Source organism: Pleurodeles waltl, chromosome 4_1 (genome assembly GCF_031143425.1).
Source record: "Pleurodeles waltl isolate 20211129_DDA chromosome 4_1, aPleWal1.hap1.20221129, whole genome shotgun sequence".
Taxonomy (NCBI): Eukaryota; Metazoa; Chordata; class Amphibia; order Caudata; family Salamandridae; genus Pleurodeles; species Pleurodeles waltl.
Window position 1 is genome coordinate 261,164,626 of NC_090442.1, and position 21,850 is coordinate 261,186,475.

General features: G+C 40.4%; 1 protein-coding gene across 4 annotated transcripts in view; it reads right to left on the reverse strand.

Annotated features, from left to right (window-relative positions):
• ARHGAP8 (Rho GTPase activating protein 8) overlaps positions 1–21,850 on the reverse strand; it is a 778,529-nt gene that overhangs the window by 355,245 nt on the left and 401,434 nt on the right. For all 4 annotated transcript variants that reach the window (XM_069228274.1, XM_069228273.1, XM_069228270.1 and 1 more), the window contains one exon: positions 20,109–20,240. In XM_069228274.1, the coding sequence (XP_069084375.1) occupies positions 20,109–20,240 (132 nt within the window). The remainder of the gene's footprint in view (positions 1–20,108; positions 20,241–21,850) is intronic.

Here is a 21,850-nt window from a genome sequence, read left to right on the forward strand (position 1 = left end):
TAAGTTAAGTAATTTTATTACAAATTGATAATCAATCCAATATGCATGCAATATTAAAAAGATATAAAATAACAGCTGGCAATCTGAAATATCACAAAAGGTTCAGTCTCAGTAAGATAAGATGTGATATAATCACAGCCACAGCAACACAGAAACTGAGAGTTAGAAACAGATGTTCCTTAAAGAAACTTGGATTCTCTCCCCTAAACAAAGATAGATTCTAAAATCACCTAATTAATATGCTAAGTTTAGAATAAAGATGGTTCGTAAAAGAGGTCCTTAAAGAAATTCACAATACCGAAGTGTGTCAGAATTAGGAAGATTCCAGTAGAAGCCTTCGAGTGTTTGGCAAGAACAGCAGGAAGCAGGGAGGTCCGTCACCCTCAATGACTTAGGGAATCTGCTCTAACTTCTGAAAGTAATTAAAACAAACAGAACTTTCAGTAACAATCATCTCTCTTCCCACCAGGACCCAATCATTTCTCTTCTTGTGGTGTACATCTGCAACATCACCTGAATTTCCCATCCCACAGAACTTGGACAGTTACGGCAACCTTGAGCAACCCGTTCCTCATAAGCGATGAATAGGAGGCTTCAATTGTACAATAGGTCTTCACATTTCTTGCCAACATTTCTTTTCTCAGGCCTCACTATCAGTAAACTAATACATACAACAAGCTAATGAAATCATGAGAACTCACCTGCAAAAGAAATAATACACTAACCAAGCAAAATGCATTTCAAAATTAAGGCTTTTAGCTAGGCTAACTCTAACTAAACATTTAAAGTACATTTTGAATATATGATTATACATGCACACATAACTTCCGAAATACAACTTAAAGTGTAAATATGAACATAAATAATGAATACATGAAAGCAATTTAAATAAACTTTAGTGTGCACGTTTATAAAGCTTTAGTTGCCCTGCAGTTACATTTCATTAATGAGTTTAAATGTTCACACACGTTATTATTATTTAAGGCACACAGTCAAAAATAAATGCAAAGTTGCATGATAACGGGTAAAGGATGGAGTCTAAATTGCACTACTCCAGGGCCACCTGTGGATATGTGGTTGCGCCGCTGGCTACAGGGACCCAGTTAGGCCCGCTGAACATGAGTACCTGAAGTCTTGGTTGCAGAGGGTTGTGAAGTCATGTGTTGAAGATGAGTTGCTCAGCCAAGGAGATTCATGGGTTCTGAGGAGCTGCTAAGCGAGGCCCTGTGTAGTCAAGGAGGATCCCGTCAATGAGAGCTTGTGTAGTAAAGTCGAGCCATGAGGACGTGTTGTGTAGTTGGCCGATGTGTCAGTTCCAAAGAGCTGCAAGGGTGCTATGCAAGAACTTTCTTCGTCGTCGAGGCTGCAGTCGATAAAAGATTTGCGATGCGAGGGCCTGTGTCAAGGAAGCTATGCACATTGGCGGTTCCAATGCAGAATGCAAGGTCGATGCAAAGTCCTTTTGCTAGGAGAATCCTTGCAGCAGAGGCGATGTGTAGGTTCTACTCTGGATTGCAAAGCACAACAGATAGGATGCACCAGTTCTGCTGGATTCACAAAGAGGCTGGCAGAGCATCTACAGACCCACTTACAAGGGTCCAGGACTGAGGTGGCACCACTTGGCATGGTAAGACTCACAGATGCCAGAGTCCAGGTGCTGGGTTCAAGGTGGTTGGAGCCTTCTGTCCCTGAGGCTCAAGTCAGGGAGCCAGCCAATTAGTCCTTGGAATCACTCTGGGGTCCTGGGTTTAATAGATACAGGTTCAGTCCTTTTCTCCAAGGCAAGAGGGCAGAAGGTCAGCACAGCAGAGTGGCAGTCCATTTAGCAGCACAGCAGACCTTCTTCCAGGCAGAGTATCCACAGGTCCAGAAGTGTACTGAAGAGTTGGTGCCTGGGCCTTCATGTGAAGTGGGAGAAGCATCTAGACATTTCCCTTTGAAGTCCACAGGCTTCCTGCCTTCCCTGTCCTGGCTCCAGACAAACTAACGAGGGGTAAGCAGCCCTTTGTGTGGTGGCAGATAACAGCCTTTTCAAGTGTATTTAGGGCTGTGCCCAGCTCCGCGTTCTCATCCTGCCAGTGATGACCCATTCAAGCACACCTAAGCTCTCTATTGTGTGTGGCAGTTTCTGAGGAATACACAACGCCAAACTGTCAGCTACCCCAGTCGTGTGACTCAGAGACAGGCTGCAGGCACTAAATAGTTAAGGCAGGAAAATGAAAACTTCTTAAAAGTGGCATCTTCAAAGTAATTTAAAATCAGACTTCGCGTAAGAGAATTCTTTGTTACAATTTTAAATACACCAGACATGTATTGGTTGCCTGTTCCCTTTTGGAAGTTACAGCTTATTAAATGTAATATTGAAACTCCAATGTTATCCCATAGGAGAAGCAGGTCTTGCAGTAGTGAAAAACTAATGTAAGAGTTGTTTTTACTACTAGGACATGTAAAGCATAACAGTACATGTCCAACCTATTGAATACATATCACCCTGCCATCTAGATCCAAGGCCTGCCCCTAGGGATGACATATGTAATTAAAAGGAAGATTAGGCCTGGCAAAAGGTTTATTTTGCCAGGATGAAATGACAGTTAAAACCTACAATCGCAGGGTGCAATGGCAGGCTTAAGACATGTTTACTACTACTACTAGGGCTGTTTAGGGCTACTTTAGTGGGTGGAGCAATCAGTGCAGCAGGCCACTAGGAGCAAATTCATTTACAGGCCCTTGGCACAGGTAATGCCACCTTATTAGGAACTTAAAAGATAATACAAATGCCAATTGGGTATAAGCACAAGCACTTTAGCACTGGTTAGCAGTGGTAAAGTATGCGGAGTCCTAAAAGCCAGCAAAAACGGGTTCAGAAAACAGGAGAGTTAAGGCAAAAAGTTTGTGGATGACCTTTCAGAAAGGGCCAAATTCAACACATCCCCAAACCTAAAACCCTATAGCCCCTATGATAATCCAACCGAGACAAATGAAAAAAATCTCTCCAGTGATTTACAAACATAAGGTGTGGAAAAACTGAAATATCCACGTCATCACAAAAAGACAATAACCAATTTTGAAAAACACACTGTCTGTAGAAAAAAATATTTTAGTGTTTGCCAAATTGTAAATATATTCTAAGAGTGCAAACAATTAACAATGTTTTCAGTGAAACAGAAACAAAAACAAAATAAACATGAGTGTCTCACTGAGTGTCCCACTGAGCTGCCACAATTTAAACAAAAAATCTGAGGCTACTGATAACTGAACAATTGCAATGTCTTGTCCAGTGCTTAATTTGTAAATGAAAATGTGCTGGTGCCCAAAGCCCTCTTCTTAAACATGCGGCTGCGGCAATTAAATGTAGAAACACGGAATACGGAGGCAGCGTAATCCTGAAGTCATCTCAGGCCTCTTCAATCCATTTAAAGCCACTCCCTTTCCCTTCAGCTCACTCTAGCAGCTTTCTACTTTCCCCCTTTGTAACACTTTATCGTTTTTCTCTTCCTCAGTCTTTCCCATATGTGTCTTTTGCTCACAGCAAATGCTTGAGGCAGAAGAATAAGCCCCGCCCCTCAAAAATAAGTGCTGGTGCTTAGCACTGGAAACAACAAGCACAAATTAAGCACTGGTCTTGTCACAATTGCTAACCTACATCCAGAAAATGCAAGTGAACAGTGTTAGAATTGGGGTCTTTGGTTAGCAGTCAGGTTATCCCCTGTCCAAGAAAGGACCCTCACTTTAGTCAGGGTAAAGGAGAATCACCCTTGGTTAACTCCCGCTCAGCCCCTTGGTAGCTTGGCAAGAGCAGGCAGGCTTAACTTCAGAAGCAATGAGTAAAGTATTTGTACCAACACACACAGTAACTCAGCGAAAACACTACAAAATGACAACACATGTTAAGAAAAATAGATAATTTTTATCTAAACAAAACAAGACCAAAACAACAAAAATCCAACATACAGAAGTCAAGATATACATTTTTAGGAGAATAAGAGTCTTGATCCTTATAAAACAGTGAGAATGCTGTTATTTCACAAAAGTACCTGGGTAGTGTCAAAATAAAGCCGCCCGGGCAAGTGGGCGTCCTAAAAGGCCAGCGATGCGTCGATTTCTCACTCACAAGCGAGACCGTGCTTTCTTCCCCCTCAGTCGGTTGGCATGCGTCATTTCTTCTCTCCCGCAAGAGAGCGATGCGTTGATCCGGCCAAGCACCTCTGGTTCGGGCAGGCTTTGCGTAGATTTTCTGTGCCCAGCAATATTGCGTTGAAAAACCGGTCGCACAAAACCGCACTGTGTGGGGTTTGCGTCATTATCAGCCTCCATTGTTGGTGTTGTGCATCGTTTCTCGAGCCGCATTGTGTCGATCTTTCAGCTGTGATGCAGGTGAAGCGTTGATTTCAGCCGCAAAGCCGCTGGCGCGTTGTTTATCAGCCACGTCAAGGAAGGTGCGTCGAAAATTTCCCCAAATCGCAGCCTGTGTGTGGATTTTCAGCTCTTGTGTGTCAACTTCATCTTTCAAGGGCCCAGGAACTGAATAGGGCACCACTTGGTAGGGCAGGATTCTCAGCAGAGAGTCCAGGTGCTGGTAGGGGAAGTCTGTTATGGCCCTGAGACTTCAACAACAGGAGGCAGGCTCAGTTCAAGCCAATGGAGATTCTTCTCAAGCAGGAATGCACAATAAAGTCCAGTCTTTGTCCCCTTTCACAAGCAGAAGCAGCAACTGCAGGATAGCCCAAAAAAGCTCAGTCACAGGCAGGGGCAGCACTTCTCCTCAGCACTTCAGCTCTTCTCCTTGGCAGAGGTCCCTCTTGATTCCAGAAGTGATCTAATTTTTAGGGGTTTTGGGTCCTCCTCATACTCCTTTCTGCCTTTCAAGTAGGCCTACTTAAGAGAGAAGTCTCTGTTGTTTTCAAGATCCTGCCTTCCCAGGCCAGGCCGCAGACACACACCAGGGGGTTGCAGACTGCATTGTGTGAGGGCAGGCACAGCCCTTTCAGGTGTGAGAGATCACTCCTCCCCTCCCTCCTAGCACAGATGGCTCGTCAGAATATGCAGGCTACATCCCAGCTCCCTTTGTGTCACTGTCTAGAGAGAGGTGAAAACAGCCCAACTGTCAAACTGACCCAGACTGGGAATCCACAAACAAGCAGAGTCACAGAATGGTTTAAGCAGGAAAATGCCTACTTTCTAAAAGTGGCATTTTCAAACACACAATTTAAAAACCAACTTCACTAAAAGATGTATTTTTAAATTGTGAGTTCAGAGACCACAAACTCCACCTGTCCATCCGCTCCCAAAGGGAATCTGCACTTTAATAATATTTAAAGGCAGCCTCATGTTAACCTTTGAGAGGGATAGGCCTTGCAACAGTGAAAACCGAATTTGGCAGTATTTCACTGTTAGGACATGTAAAACACATAAGTACATGTCCCACCTTTTACATACACTACACCCTGCCCATAGGGCTACATAGGGCCTAACTTAGGAGTGCCTAACATGTTTAAAAAGGGAAGGTTTAGGCCTGGCAAGTTGGTACATTTGCCAAGTCGAATTGGCAGTTTAAAACTGCACACACAGACACTGCAGTGGCAGGTCTGAGCCATGTTTACAGGGCTACTTATGTGGGTGGCACAACCAGTGCTGCAGGCCCACTAGTAGCATTTGATTTACAGGCCCTAGGCACCTCTAGTATGTATGTAGTGGTATTTATAAAGCGCATTCCGGCTCAAAAGAGCATTGAAGCGCAAACAGCAGGTGAGTGGTGCAAAGCTGAGGAAGGGAAAGGAGAAAAAAAGAACATATGCCAGTCGGGAAGAGCCAGGTTTTAACCAATTTCCTGAAGGCCAAATAGCTAGGCTCCTTCCTGATGTTCAGGGGGAGCGAGTTCCAGCACTTAGCCGCAGCCACGGTGAAGGCTTTATCACTCCATTTAACTTTGTTGGTTCTAGGGATCCGAATTTTGTAATCCCCAAGTGACATAAGATGACGCTTCGGTCTATACCAGCAAAGGTTAGAGACCTGGTATTGGGAGCCAAAGCCATAAACAGCTTTGTGGGTCATGCAGAGTGTTTTGAAAATGATGCACTGAGCTACCGGGAGCCAGTGCAATTGATTGAGACTGTTGCTGGCAGAGCGAGGACGATTGAGGCCTGCACTGTGCTTGGGACTTACTAGTAAATCAAATATGCCAATCATGGAAAGTCAATTACACATACATTTTACATATGAGCACGTGCACTTTAGCACTGGATAGCAGTGGTAAAGTGCCCAGAATAACAAAAACAGAGTCCAGCACACATCAACAACATGGGAAACAGAGGCAAAAAGTTAGGGGAGACCACTCCAAGGATGCCAAGTCTAACAAACAATATACAAGATTATAAAAAATATGGGGTGCATTGTACGGAGTAATTTCATACAATGGTATTCTAGTTTGACTCCATTGCCACACTTTCTGTTATTATTTCTACATTTGAAACAGTAGCTGTTTGAGCTCTTGCTAATATGTGGCAACACTGGATGTTTTCAACTTGTGATTGAATGTTACTTTTTTGTCCAGTGATTCTGAAACTGATTTTGCAAGTAGTTTACCTACATACATTAATCGGCAAGGACATTTGAAAGTGTAAAATACAATTATCGCTGTCAAGGCTAGGTGTGATTATATATCCACGATGTGGATGAGTGACTGTATTCCCCTGAATCACATTGTTACAATGAACAGAATTCTTCTCAATGTGCCTTTTTTTTTCTTTTCCTTTGATGGATTGCTGGGTTTGGTCAAGATTTGATTAAGATTCATCGAGCATTGATATGCGAATAACGGATTCTCGCTATACAAATTTCAGGAATCCTTCACACATTGTACCAATTGCCAGCATCTTAAAATTATATTTCAAATTTGATTTGAGTTGGCGAAAAACTTGGATAACTTTAGATAACGTAAATTTAGTTTGCAGCTGTTTCTTCTGTTATATTAGCAAAGGCTCACGTTTTTTTTATTTCAATCGATCTACGGAATCTTGTATTAGGGTTTTGGGACACCTTTAATTCACAAAATGTTCAAAGTTGTTCGAAATGGTTGTCTCTCAGATGTTATGCACCTAATTCTCATGAATTGCACGTAAGGAAGGCCTCAAGTGAATATGGATGAAAGCTAGAGAAAGAAAAACTGTTTATCTTATCAGTGGGTTTCCAGTGTACCCTTACCTGCATTAATCCATCCTGTATGTATATTTCCACATCAAAGAATACATTTAAAAAAATGAAAAAAAGTTTAAAATGTTTTAATTTTTTTCAATTTTATGTGTAAACTAAAGACTTAGTTTTTTTTTATTTAGTTCAACAACATTTTCCTGCAACTCAGAGAGTGGACCTGATAATATAACGAAAACATAATCTATGTATCTTAAATACAGATTCAGATGATTATTCCAGGAGATGTCATTGTTCATATAATCCAATTCAAATTTAACCATAAAGATATTTGCATAGCTCAGGGCCCCCGTGCATCCCACTGAAGTCACATTTTCTGTCTTTCCATTCAAAGTAGCTGCAGTATAAACAAAAATGCAAAAGCTCAAGCAAAAACACTTTGTATATTTTCATACTTCAGCAATGCCCACTCTACAGTTTCAATTTGTTCTTGATGTGAAATAGATGTATATAATGTGTTTACGTCAATGCCTCAATCTTGATTTATGATAGCTTGTTTAGAAATGATGTAGTATCTTTTACATTGGACCTCATGAAATGTGCTATTGTTTGAGAAAAGTAGTTGAAGTATTTTCCTAATGGTTCATGAATAGAACAACAGGCTGACACTACTGATCTAAAACGTTGATTCATTAGGGTTTTCTAAACTTTGGGAAGCATGTACAGTTTTGGTCTGCGTGGGAACCTTTAGTTTTTTTCCTGAAATCCATTTCATTTTTATTGCTTTGGCTAGACTTGTCTAACATTTTCTGAAAAAAAGTTTGTGGGATACTTTTCCAAACAGCCCATATTTTAGCTTCGTACATGTTCGTATGTGTTAAACCCTACCAATCCTCTACCTTTATCAGCTTTAGAACATGTAATTTTATCATTTTCAGCCAACAGCTTCAGAAGATACCATTTTTTTTTTTTTAGATAAATGTGAAAGTATTTTCTGTCAAAGCTAAGTTTTAGTAGATCCTGATGTACCAAAATTTCGAATGCATTTATCACTTTATGTGAAAGGTGAGATATTAACGAACTTGTGGAGTGCATTCTTCTTTTCTTTCTTTCTTTGGTTGCGGAACTCAAATCTGGAATGGTGGTAAAATATGTGAGCGTTAAGTTGATCATAAATGTAAACATCCCAATTTCTTTTTCCAACAAATTTGTTTGCTTAGACTAAAAATATGGACTTCTATATCTTCGTGTTGCTGCGTAGATTGCATTTTTACTGCTCCTTGGTTTTGTCTCTTTCTTTTTCCACTTCTGGTTTTGAAGAGTCGAGTGAATCTGGCCTGTATTTGGCTGAGTGGCGGATTGGCAAACAAGTCGCACTATCTCATTCTGTGTGTATTTCCAATGTTTTTATCTTTCGGAAGTGCAGAGTACTTCCAGTTGGCCCTTTGTTGCTTGTGGAGAGCTCACTTTCTGCAAGACTGCTTTCCTTCAATGAAGATGTGGTTGTTTTTTCTGAAGTCTTTTATGAGCATATGAGTTGGCCCACAACTATACTTCATCTTGCTAATAATCATCAGCGTCCATTTTAAATGTCTTAATTTTAGGTTTGTTAATCTCTTTTGCATAATCATGCAACTTTTAATTGATATTTTCAAGTGTGTTTGGTAATTATTCTTGTTCTCCGATTTTTGAATCTGCCTATTTCAGCGGTCTTTAAACTCTTAACGCTGCACCTCAGTGAAAAAAAAAATCATTGCACCACCCCTCCCAATTTTTCACACTTAATCTATTAAATTGGCAATGTTTGAGTATGCCTTGAGGTATTTAAACATTCAGGTAAGTAAGTTCTGTTACTGTTAAAAAATGACATCATGTATTTGATTGCAAACACACTATTCTGCTCAGGCAGGCGTTACTGACATGTAAAAGTATCCACAGTGTGATTATTAGAAGTCGGGATGGGGTGGAGTGGAGTTTTTTAAGATCATTTAGATTACCTTTCCTCTCAACGCATACTACCAGCTTGGATATACATGACAAAACATAATAGTGATGGCTCATTACAGAACGGTTTACTGCTAATCATTTTTTTCAGTTTAAAACAAAGCCCTGTTAGCAGCATAATGCTTCTCTTGTCCACGATCTATTATTCAAAGACTTTGCCAGTTTCTCAATAATCAGTAGTATACTTTTTTCAAGATCGCATACTATCTGTCCACTAATTGTTTGTTAGATTTGCTAAGAGTTGGTTTTGAAGTGATTCTTAAACCTCTGGGGAGCCGCTTTGCTTTGTGATACTAAATTAAAGTGGTACCATGCAAACACTGGTTTACCTCTCTTCGCATCAGATATTGCAATTGTTGCATACTTTGTCACATAGTATTTGAGGTTTCCGTAATGAGTAAATTTCAGATGTCTGTTCTTGTGTGTAAGTTAAAGTAGCAGTACGTTTATCATTAGACATGGGCATATCAGCAAAAAATATCTTTAAGTGTAAACAATGGTGCAATAGAACGAAGGGCAGATACAATGGGTGTTTCAAAAATAAATGGTTCCTGTATTGCATTCACAAACAATGCTTATATCCTTTACAACTGATAAACCTAAAGTTCTTTTGATTAACACTATTATTGTGTGCTGCAGTAGTGTGCCCTCTGCTCTGAAACACACCAATAGTAACTGCAAATATATGCAGGGCATTGTAACATGACCATGGGCATTAGCAGTGGCTGAAGGGCATACAAACTATAGGAACTATGATTGCAGAAGGGGTGGGGTCAGTGAGTATGGAGTGGTGTCAGTGAGTATGGGGCGGGGACAGGGAAGTGACTGAAAAGAACACAATGATCTGTAACTATTTTGCTGGCCTTTCACCTGCAGGTAAATACGAATAAAATGTAACACACCTTAAATAAAGAATAAATGAAAGTCAAAGTAACTGATGGGAAATGCACTCTTCTGCCTTATGAAAGCCCAGCTGGTTAATACAATCACTGCCGATGTCTATGTGTGTGTCCACACAGTCGCATAACTAAATCCTGGTTGGGGCATTGGGGGAATAGTGATGTGTTTTTCTACTGCTACGAGGTCCCAGGCTGTGACTGAAAGCACTGTGAATATGCAAGTCTTTATTTTAAAATTGCATTGCACACAATATAAAATGGGATGTTGAAAAATGGGCTAAGAGATTTACTATTGAAGATAAAACGTGCTTTCAAAAAAGATATCTTTAATAATAAGCAATCCGAATGTACCTACTACCACCTTTTTTTTCTAAGTTTCCATCAGAAATACACACTCCAGAACTCATATGCTAATGCCCATATTAGGCCTTGAGCCAACCATGTTATCAGTACCATTTCAGGGGACGGGGTCTAATATGATTTATTGGCAAGGTATGGACGCAGATGGAAAACGTGTGATAGCAAGACATAGCTCTTTGCCTTTTGTGAGTTACCACTCCACTCCTAAGATACCTTGATGTAAATGAACACTTTTTCATAATTTTTATTATTGTGAATTTTATTATTAAAAATGACAATTACAGTAAATGTGGTTATATAAACTGAGAATTGTAATAATAATTATGATTACATTAAGTACACCAAGAAAAAAATGATACTTTTTTAAATTAATTTCTTTTTCCAGAGCTGGTGGTGAATAACCATGCAGCATCATGAAGAAGACTTAAATGAGTACATCCTGTCCCTTTGATACCCGCTGTATAATTATTTTATGGTCAAATGTCAAACATGGAGTCATGCTGACAAGCCCGCAGGACTACTCATCATGGAAAACTTTGTTAGAGGCAGCTCAAGTAAGGAATCACATTCCACTGTTAGACACTGAGAGAAATGTGGAAAGCAACACGGTTCCCCAAGTATTTTAACACAGGGAGTGCAGGAGCCTGTTTACTATGAAGAGAGATTTACACACTATTAAGCGAAAAGCTGAAGCAAGTGTCAGTGATGATGCTGGAATGAGTGAGTGCACGAGTAAACTCTTAAAAAGAAGATTACTAAAGTCAAATGTGTATGGTGAAGAATGTATATTTTGTAGAAAGATAAAATGGTACAAAGGAACATCAAGGCAGAGAAATTAATCAAAGCCACGGAACATAGAGTTGATAAAAGGCTTCAGGGTGTACAACCATTAATTGTAATTCAAAGATCATAGCAGTTTGTAGTAGGGACATAGTGGCTGTAGAAGCCCATTCTCATGCATCTTGTTGTAGGAACTATACAAGGGTTAAAGCAAAGGAGGAATATCAAACATCTAGCAATCAAACCGATGAGGACTACAAAAATATAAGAGATGAAGCATGTGATGAACTATTTCAATACATTAGAACTGTGATTATTCCTAAAAAAGAGGTAGTACACATGACAACTCTCACTAAAAAGCTTGAAACCCTTATGACACGCAGAGGAATACAGGGATAAGATAAATCAACCAAGAAGCATATTAGAAGAAACCTGGACTCCGAGTCTGTTGACAGCCTCCAAATATTCCCAGACAACCGAGGAAAATTATTGTCCCTTCCTGATAGTGTCATGCTATAGGACATTATAAGAGAAAACCAGAGTTTGAAAAGAGAATAATCAATTTTCAAGGGTAAGGCAACAGACATGAACAAGATCATTGATCAAACATCATCACACATAAGAACAATGATTAAAACAAACTTGACATGAACACCATGGCCATATCATTCATCAGACGTTGATAATGATTCTTTTACAGTGCCTGATTACCTTAAACGGTTTCTATTAGGAGTTCTGACTGGAGATTGAGAAAAAACATAGCTATTCAAAAGGGTTGTCTCACTTATGAAATCATTCAGTCAGGACATTATATATGCAGTCACAAATGGCCAGCAGAAACCCCCAAAGCAACTGTTGCTCCCATCTGCTGTAAAAACACTGACAGGCAATGTTGAAATCATTCACACTCTAACCAGACTTGGTCATGGGCTTTCATATTCACAAATGCAAGAAAATAATACTGCCTTGTGTCTTCAGAAACTTGCTGCTACCTTAAATGAGCAAATTGTTCTGAGTTGACAAATATTTCTGAAAATTTGAAACAGTCAGAAATAAGGGAATCACTGCATTTGGTGAAATTGTAGTGGTCGTAGATCAAGCTCTCTATGCAAAAGCAACTGAGATTGGGTGGAAGCATAAAGCAACGTACAACAGAATCACTCTTTGAATGAGCACCTTTCACACCATTTGCAATGTCATGTCCATTCTTGGAAAATGCTTTCAAAACGCTGGCCTTCACGACCTTTGAACTGAAACAGACATGATAGCAGAAGGATCAATATCATCAGTACTAGAAGGTCGTATGTACAATTGTGCAGTTCGAGTACACAAGTGCGTGTATGAAGCTATGCTGAGAGTGGCTTGGTTGGACTTTATCCCCTCAATGAAGAAGAATTACGAAGAGTACATGCAGGTAGTCTACTCATTCATTGAGGATGTCAATTACTTTGCAAAAGACCATTGCTAAGAGAGATTAGATGACCTCTTACAGAGTGCTGCCTTTGCCAAAGTAAAACAGCTTTGGGATGCATTCCTGGAACATCTTAGTCCTGACAATGGGTATCTCTCTGCATTTTGGATGTCGTATGTGGATATTTTTGAAAAGGTCTTGCTGGCTCTGCTGCGTGCTGCTCAAGAAGGAAATTGGCATGTACACCTTACTTCCATAACTCTATGATCCCATGGTGTTTTGCACATGACAGGATGAACTACGCTAGATATCTTCTTGAATACTATGCCGAAATGATATTATTTGCAGTGAAACATCCAGACCTACACCACAACTTCATCAGCGGATGCTTTTCAGTTGAACTGTCATATGTTAATCCGTTTGGACGAATTCCGGTCAATCAAGCGATAGCGGTAACAGTCAACAAAGACACATAGACTCCGGGTGGTACGACAAGGTTCAACCTCAAGGTGGGTGCTGTGAAAGTATATCATGACAGCTGAACAGAGAAGCACCTTTTGAGTGAGGTAAGGGAAATGGTTCATACCAACAGATCAGATCCTATTCACGCACACCTACATAAGTCACGAATTGAAAAAGACAAAGATACTGTTACAAGAGCTGTTAGTCTGGTTCAAAGCTGAATAAACCCATTTGTTGGGCCACATGATCTCAGTCTCTCCACTGCAAGAAAGGCATCTCAAGACATAGGCACTCATTACGAGTCTGGCAGTACATGGACCGCCGGACTCACGGATGGCGGGTGGACCGCTGCGGTAGTGGCGGTCCACCCACCATATTATGACCCTGTCAGAGATGCCACGGATGAAACGCCGCCACCGCCAGGCTGCCGCCACCAGGCAGCATGGCAGTCTTGGCATTTCAAATCCAACAGGGCAGCACTGCAAGCAGCGCTGCTCTGGAGATTATGAGTCCCATTCCGCCAGTCTTTTCTTGGCGGTTTACACCGCCAGAAAAGGCTGGCGGAATGGGTGACTTGGGGCCCCTGCACTGCCCATGCTCTTGGCAAGAGCATGGGCAGTGCAGGGACCCCCATTCACAGCCCCATCGTGCATTTCACTGCCTGAATTACGGGCAGTGAAATGCACAACGGGTGCTATTGCACCCCGTCGCACTGCCACATTGGCGCTGGATCCATTAGGAGCCGGCGCCAATGTAAAGACCCTGTTGGCTGCTGGGCCGGCGAGCTGAAACACAGTTTCCGCCCGTCGGCCCAGTGAAAAAATCATAATAGGGCCGGTTGGGGCTTCACCGCACTGGCGGTAAAGTGGAGGGAATGAGTTCGGTGGGCGGCACCATCTGACATAATGAAGGTGCATAAAATAGGTGAACAGTGTTATGCAGACTACAAACTTGAGCATGTATCCAGAATCAAGAAGTTTCATGACCCAATGAAAATGAACAAACTAAAAACCTTCACTAAAATGTACAAGAATAAGGCAGTGAAGAGCAATGGCAGGACAATCATAAAAACAGACAAAGCACTAGTAGGTTGAATTATTGTGACAGCACAGAACCGGAACCTTCAAATGGTGCATGCATACTCTCATCCCTTGAGACAATACCATGGGTTTTAGCAACTCCAGAAGGTCTGTTGCGAAAGACAAACAAAGCTATTTTAGCAACAGACTTGCAGAAACACGTTACTACTTCTGAGGCAATACCTGGATTTGGTTTGGTTCTTGCTCAGAGAGTAAAAGGAGAGGAATCAAACTTTGGTGAGGTGACTATGTCTGTCTTCCCCCTGGCTTTGGGGGAAGGAAACATGAGTTAAAGAATCAATACTGTGTTTGATACATGCAATGAGACGTCTATTAAGAACAGCGAAAGGACAATCACAGGGGAAGAACTCAGGCACCAGTTCCAGAGCATCTCACCTTCCCAGATTGTCAGACACTGGAGGAAATCCCTAAGCCAAGTAAGGAATAAAACAACTCTCATCACATTTCTTGTTAACGAATGGAGGAAACCAGAGTATTTTGTAAAACTTGAGAATTAAAACACTGTTCGCAAACTGTGAAGTTAAATGCTACAAAATCACATCTGAAGGGAGCCACAAAGTGCCCAATCTCAACAGTACACACTAAAAAGCAGGTGGTCGTTTGTTGCTGCATGCTGCACATGCTACTAATGAGGGTTATGAGACAGTAATGATAAGCTCAGATGACACCGACGCGTTTATTATGTGTTTGGGATTCCATGACAGAATCATGGCTAAATTGTTCCTAAAATACGCATTCAAGTCCTTGACATTGGGAAAATAACTTCAACTCCTGGTGAAAATGTTTGTCTAGCTATGATAGATCCCCATACATTTACCAGATGTGACACAGTAAGCGCATTTACAGGAAAAGGAAAAGTAAGTGCTTTCAAAATCCTCTCTGACAACAGACATACATAGGAAACATTGTCACAGCTCGGAGACAAATGGGATCTCTCTGAAGAACTACTGGACAAATTGGAGCAATTCTCGTGCTTGCTGGATGCACCAAAATCTTCCGTCCATTACGTGAATGGCTTGAGATATCACCTATTCTGCACAAAGAAGGGTGAGAGAGACAGTCATCAACATGTTTGCTGTCTAAATGACCTCAAGTGCACTGACGTGCAGACTTCCCAACAATGAAAATCAAAGTCTCAGAGAATGATGATACCTATTCAGAAGAAGACGATGACACGTGTGAATGATAACATTGTGTTTATGTCCACTCATGACATACACTGCCTATATAAGATGTGACAAGTATGCATATAATCTATATCAATGTATGATGATACAATGACGTTTTATTATTTTAAGGACTATATTATTATTACAATTAATAATCAATTATTTTTTAAATTATATCATTACATTGTATTGAATTTAACCAATGTGGTGGAATTAGATTTTTTCACATATTATGAAAAATGTGTATGCTATTTATCAAAAATATGAAAGCCATTATTTTCTTTCAGCTATGGTTGCTAATCCAATAATATCAGACAAAAGGCAAAGAGTGATGACTTGCTATCACATATTTTCCATCTCTAGGCATCCATACCTTGCCAGAAAATCATGTTAGAAACCATCCCCCCCACTAGTCATACCAATGGTCTAAATTTGGGGTCCTGGCTCTTGGCCTATATGTATCCACTCAAAAAGTACATCTGCCACCACAAAGCTTCAAATAACTCCCAGTGATTAAAGCCATATCCTAGCTCCTAAGCAGTCTTTAGATCTGCTGATTAACCAACACATTCCTGTTTCTTTTAGGTAAGGGAGACCCTGGTGAGAAGACTTGTTTCTTCTTCCCCCGTCTGACTCTCCTTTAGCTTCACATCTTAAGAAACTACCTCCCTTTCGTTCAGCCAGAGACACCTGAAGGTCACCATTAACAGTACAGGAACTGTTGTTTTCATGAAAACGTAGGGGGAGTGTTTTTGCAAAATTAAAAATGATTGGGAATGTCATTCTCATTAGATTCCACTCACTTAAATCACTGGACATACTTAACATTGCTATGTGGTGGTTGTGACCTTCTATTAGGACAAGCAGCGATTAAAGACTAACCTTTGTCTAGCTTAACCAGCTAACTACAAGATTGCTAACATTAATACATGACATGAACCCAACTGCCGGTATTACACTCTCTGAAAATGGTCTTTTATGCCACTTGCTGCTTGTATAAGACCTTAAAGCAGCGGTTTACTTGAATGACACATGAAATGCAGGCAACCAAATGCACACTTGTGCATGCCTGTGTTTGAATGCATTAGCAGTTTTTATAGCCAGACCTATAGGCTTTACCAATGCCCGTTTAATTCTGTATATCATTTCAGTATCTTGAAATGGGTGAAGAGGGCTGGTGGGGCTGCAGGATGAAGAGAAGAAAATTAGAAGGTGTGGCAGACAAACATGAGGGAATGCAATAATAGCACACTTTCTCCTTCCCTGAAATGGGACTTTCAGAATAATTTGAAACATTTGTGCAGAATAAAACCCACAGGATTTGTACAGTATTAGCAGAGCACAGGTACGGCCAGATGTATGACATTTTGTTTTTCGACTCGCAATTTGCGATCCGTTTGGGAATCGCAAATTGTGAGCCGCACAATAAAATGTACAACTGTGTAAAGTACAATGTTTGCGATTCCCAATGGGTTTGCAAATGACCTACCTTGTCAATATTCATGAAGTAGGTTGTAATTTGCGACCCCATTGGGAATGGCTGCACTCACAGGGATGGTGGCATGCTGTGGACAGCAGACCACTATGTCTGTGACTGCTTTTTAAATAAAGCAGTTTTTTTTTCTAATGCAGGCCGTTTTTCTTAAAGGAAAATGGGATGCATTACATTGAAAGTTTTATTTTTATCAGAGTAGGCAGTGGTGAATGGGACCTCTGCCTGCTGTGAAAAAAGTTTTGCGTCCCCATTCACAAAGAGGAAGGGGTCCCATGGGGACCCCTTCCGTTTTCGAATGATTATCACCAACTTGAAGTTGGTAGTAAATGCAAATGTTTTGCAACCGCATTCCTGGCCGCAAAAAATTCATACTTGCCAGTGCTATTTCGTTTTAGGAAGGGACGCCATTAACACGCCCCTTCCTAATATCTAATCGCAAAAGGAAAATGTGATTCATTGACAGGTTACAGAAACGCATTTTGCCTTTTGTACATGGCAAAAATCTATTTTTCTGGTCGTAAACGGACCAGTAAAATGGTTCGTACATCTGGCCTGTAATCCCGATCCAGAGGTGAACTACAGTTCACACCAAAAATCAAGACTGTGGCAGTTGCGGTACAGCATATAACAGCTTGCCATTTTATTATGTGTTGTCTCGCGCTACTGCACATCGCCTACTTTGGCTCACAGTACAGAGGATGAGTAGATACGTTTTCCTTCCTCCTCGTTAGACAGAAAGCCATTTCGTGAGGTCGATTCCTCTCGAATCTCTTGGGTCCAGTGGAGTAGAAACTGCAATTTATATAATTCATGTGTTATCAGTAGTGCCTGCATAAGCTGTGTCACTCCATTACTCACAACTTTCCTTAACTGCCCGCAGCTCTTCATTGAAAGCAAACAAGTTCATTTTTGCTTTCAGATATTTTTATTGAAATGTGCTTTAAGACCGTTTGGCATATACCACAAGATAAACCTTAGAAATTCGGATAATAGGTGACAACTCAATCGCAAATAGCTGTATTTGAAGATCGTTTCAGTAAAGTTTATTTAGTATTTCAAGTGTCTTTCTTGTCTTACTGAGTTAAACACAGAAAAATAAGAAACGAAACAGCCCTTTAATCCCATTTTCCATGCACACATATAATTTGTAGAACCATTACGAGAGGCAACATCAAGATCTCAAATTGCACCTATACATAAGTGTAATTCATTTGTAGGAACTTTCACCCCCAAACACAATGTGTGTGTGTATATATATATATATATATATATATACACATATATAAGCATGCACACATACTTTTTTCTATACTTCAAGACACCATCATCTCGATATAATTAACTATTCTAGATAATAGTATTCTATGTGGCTTCCTGGGGGAGGAGGGAACCAGCGACAGGGACGAAAGGTGTGGGTAGATGGACAGAATAAAGAAAGAGCCTTGCGGATGAAGTAATCTTCCACAAAATGCTGGCATGTGAGAGGACATTCATTTGTTGTGCACATCAACGCAGAAGGAAAACATCAAAAATCCCATCACTTGCAACATAGCTCGGTGGGTTGACATACAGATTCAAAGTATTTGAACAGCAGATATACATATAATTCTGATGCAAACAACAGTTTGCACCAACATCAAGACTGCAGTAGTCCTTAGAAAGAAAAAAATGGTAGCAGAAAAGATGATATTTTTGGCTAAAAACTGCCCTAGAACCGATAGGAGACATGGACCAACCTGCTTGTCTGTCTGCCTAAGGTGAATCACCAGTCAGCCTGACTTCATGGCTACTGTCACTCCAGTCTTCTCCCCAGGAGGAAGTCCTGTTCAGCAGTCCTTTGCCAAAGGGGTATCCCAAGCACCTGGAACTGCCTTCGGCTACAGGCCCTTGCCTTATCCCGCTGTAGATTTTCGACTTTCCCCAAAAAACATAAAAAAAAAAAAAAACACTAAACCCAAGTGTAGAAGTATTCAATGCGGCTTCAACCCAAGGCTCCCCAACCATGACACTCTCTCTTCGGACACTGCCTACAGCTTTGCCCTGCTGAGCTATAACTTCTCAGTCCGAAGGTAAGCTCTGAGCAGGCCTAATCCACTTCTTGCATCCGACCCGGGCTCCTTCATGGTCGGCCACATTTTACATCTTTGACATGGTCTTGCGTGTCAAGATTATTGCAGTTGAAGCTTTGATCTTTTAAGGGCTAGTTTTTACAAAAAAACGTTAGAAATTCCTAACTCCAGTTCTACTGATTAGATTTTTCTTATTTTCATGTCAAATAATTTATTACTCTATTTTTCTGAATTGTTGTGGTATTTGTCTTGTGTTATGTTTTCACTTTATTGCTGTTTGTGTGCTGCATAAATTCTTTAAACATTGCCTCTAAGTTAAGCCTGACTGCTTTTTGTGTGCCAAGCTACCCACAGTATATCACAGGTTAACTCAGTGACTTTTTGTTATTCACCCTGCCAGGAACTGGAACTGTTGCTTGACCAGGGCTCACACCCTCAGTCAACCATCAACCCAATTTCTCATACCTATGGAATTTGCTACCCCAGAAATGAGAATTCTTCCAACTCTCCTGTTCTCCACCAGCCTTTCATTGCAGTGCTAACGCCGTGAAACCGCTGGCAGAGAACAAGGTCGTAAACCCCAGGGCAGTGCTGCCTTGGCAGATGAGAATCTCCGCCACCGCCAGAATCTAAGATCCATGCGGAGCTGGCGGTCTGGCCGCCAGGACTGCAGTCCAGACCACCACACTCATAATAAGGTCCTGAATGTCCTAGTTTATTAGGTCTAACATACACAAATGCTGAAAGGAAATAAAATAATAAAATTCAGGGTTATCCTTTCAAATGAACAGTTAGAAGCTCATCAATGAGAGTCTAGAATTTAAAGTTTGCTTACACTTTGATCGCTTTTACGAGTCCAAAGTGTTTCCTAATTTCTAACTTTGTTTAACAGGTATCGAGACTATATTGGACAATGCTGTATTACCGCTTTGAATCTGCAACATCAGTAGTTCAGTAGCTTGATACAGTAAATGTCTTTTGAAAATGTCATACAAAGAATGCATTAATATGCCAACTTTAATGAAATCAGATTAAAATATTTCATAGAATTTGATAGCTGAAACATTACTCTACATTTAGCAATATGATATACATACACCACTAACATGCCAATAATGGAGAGTATTTTTATAATAAAAGGTAGACCTTTATAAAATGTGATTAACGAAAGACATAGACAAGAGGCCCCATAGAAAATATATAGGGAACTTACTTTCTGTCAAACTCCTTGTAAGCACTCTGTAACCAGCTCAGAGACGGTTTGTTGCGACTATTGAGCCCATAGTGAAAATAAACAATGGTGTAATCGTTCTCCACATAACGATCCAGTGTATACTTCAAATATCTAGAGAAAGAGATAGTTACATAACATTAGGTTTTCATTGAATATACTCATGTAAGGATGTATACGCTATCTGAATAGTTATTTTCCTGTCCACAAGGATGACTCATTGAAACACTTTTTAAATCTACAAATCCTGCTGAATGAAGCATCATTGTGCATTTATATTTCTCATGAGTGCTTTGTTGTACTATGTAAAATCAGAGGGGGTTATTTAGAGTTTGGCAGATGCCCTATTATCGCTATTTAGGGTGTATGGCTATTCATACACTAAAAACAGGGTGACCAGAACCTCCACCTATTTTTGGCATATATCCTGCATGAGGTCTCATTCTGGGGGTCCCAGCAGCATTTAAGGGTTATTGGACTGCAACTGTTTCAACTCATGTTGTTCAACAATGGCTCATTGGTTATTGTCACCCTAAACTGAAAATGTAGCATAATCCCTTCACTTTGAAGGTAGCGATGGAAGAGTAGTCCAAGTCCCCTTCGCAGAAGTGATGTGGATTGAAATCTCAGAACTCAGTAACACACATACTATCAGTCAATACATTATTGTCCATTCAGGACTGTTAACATGTTTTAAAAATTACACTCAGTGCTCACAAGCTAAATGCTATGCATAGATTCACAAATTTCACAGCAAATACAGTTGGCAAACCAGTACCCAACAGTAAACGTCATGACAATATACCAATCAGTATTTTAAAACTTCTCCTAATGAGGACCTTGCAGATAATCGATGAAATGTTAGTAGAACAGATTTTGGAAGGGCAGCACACAATAAATAATGGAGGACTATTGATTTTATCAGTACCTGTGACACATTAAACAATAACCATGCTTCCAATACATTGTTAAAGACCAAACGTATTTGTTTTGACACTCTTTTCCATATATTATCAAGCAAAATAAATTTCACCAATACAAATTTTTCCCAAATACTACACTGAATTGCTAAGCAACCTCTCACTGAACCCTTGTAAGATGGGATCTAACATTAATTAGACCTTCACCTAGGGTGGGCTCTGGGAGCCCTGCTGTGTCTCAGAAAGACACTGGACTCAAATGTAGGGTATTCCTGTATGCAGACTAAAAAATGGGAATTTACCAGTACAATTGCTGGACACTAGAACACGTTTTGTTACTTACTAATTATAGGATAGTGTGATACACATTCTTGCCCTCCACTGTCAATATCCTAATACCCTCTGTGAAAACCCAAAAGCAGGTATGCGGCCCCAAAGCTCAATTGGCTATGGCTGCCAGGCCATACAGAAGTGTATCCCTACATCTCTTCTCTAATTTCTCAATCAAAAAGAAGGTGGATCATTCAGAGGGAATCCAAGTGACGTGCTGGTTAAGATAAAGTTGACATAGAAACAGAAGCAGTGTCAGCCCGATCTTGAAGAATGAATAATCCAGGCTACTACACTGACAGGGAGACTATTCAACACCCACGCCTAAAAGGCCTACTTAAGTAGAGCATTTATTCAAGGACATTACTCCCAGAAAACCTATAAGTAAATTTCTCCCATTCCTGTTGTGATAGGTCTATGGTAAAATTCTGTCATTTGTTGCTTACCAAGATACAAACTTCTTTTCCGCTAAAT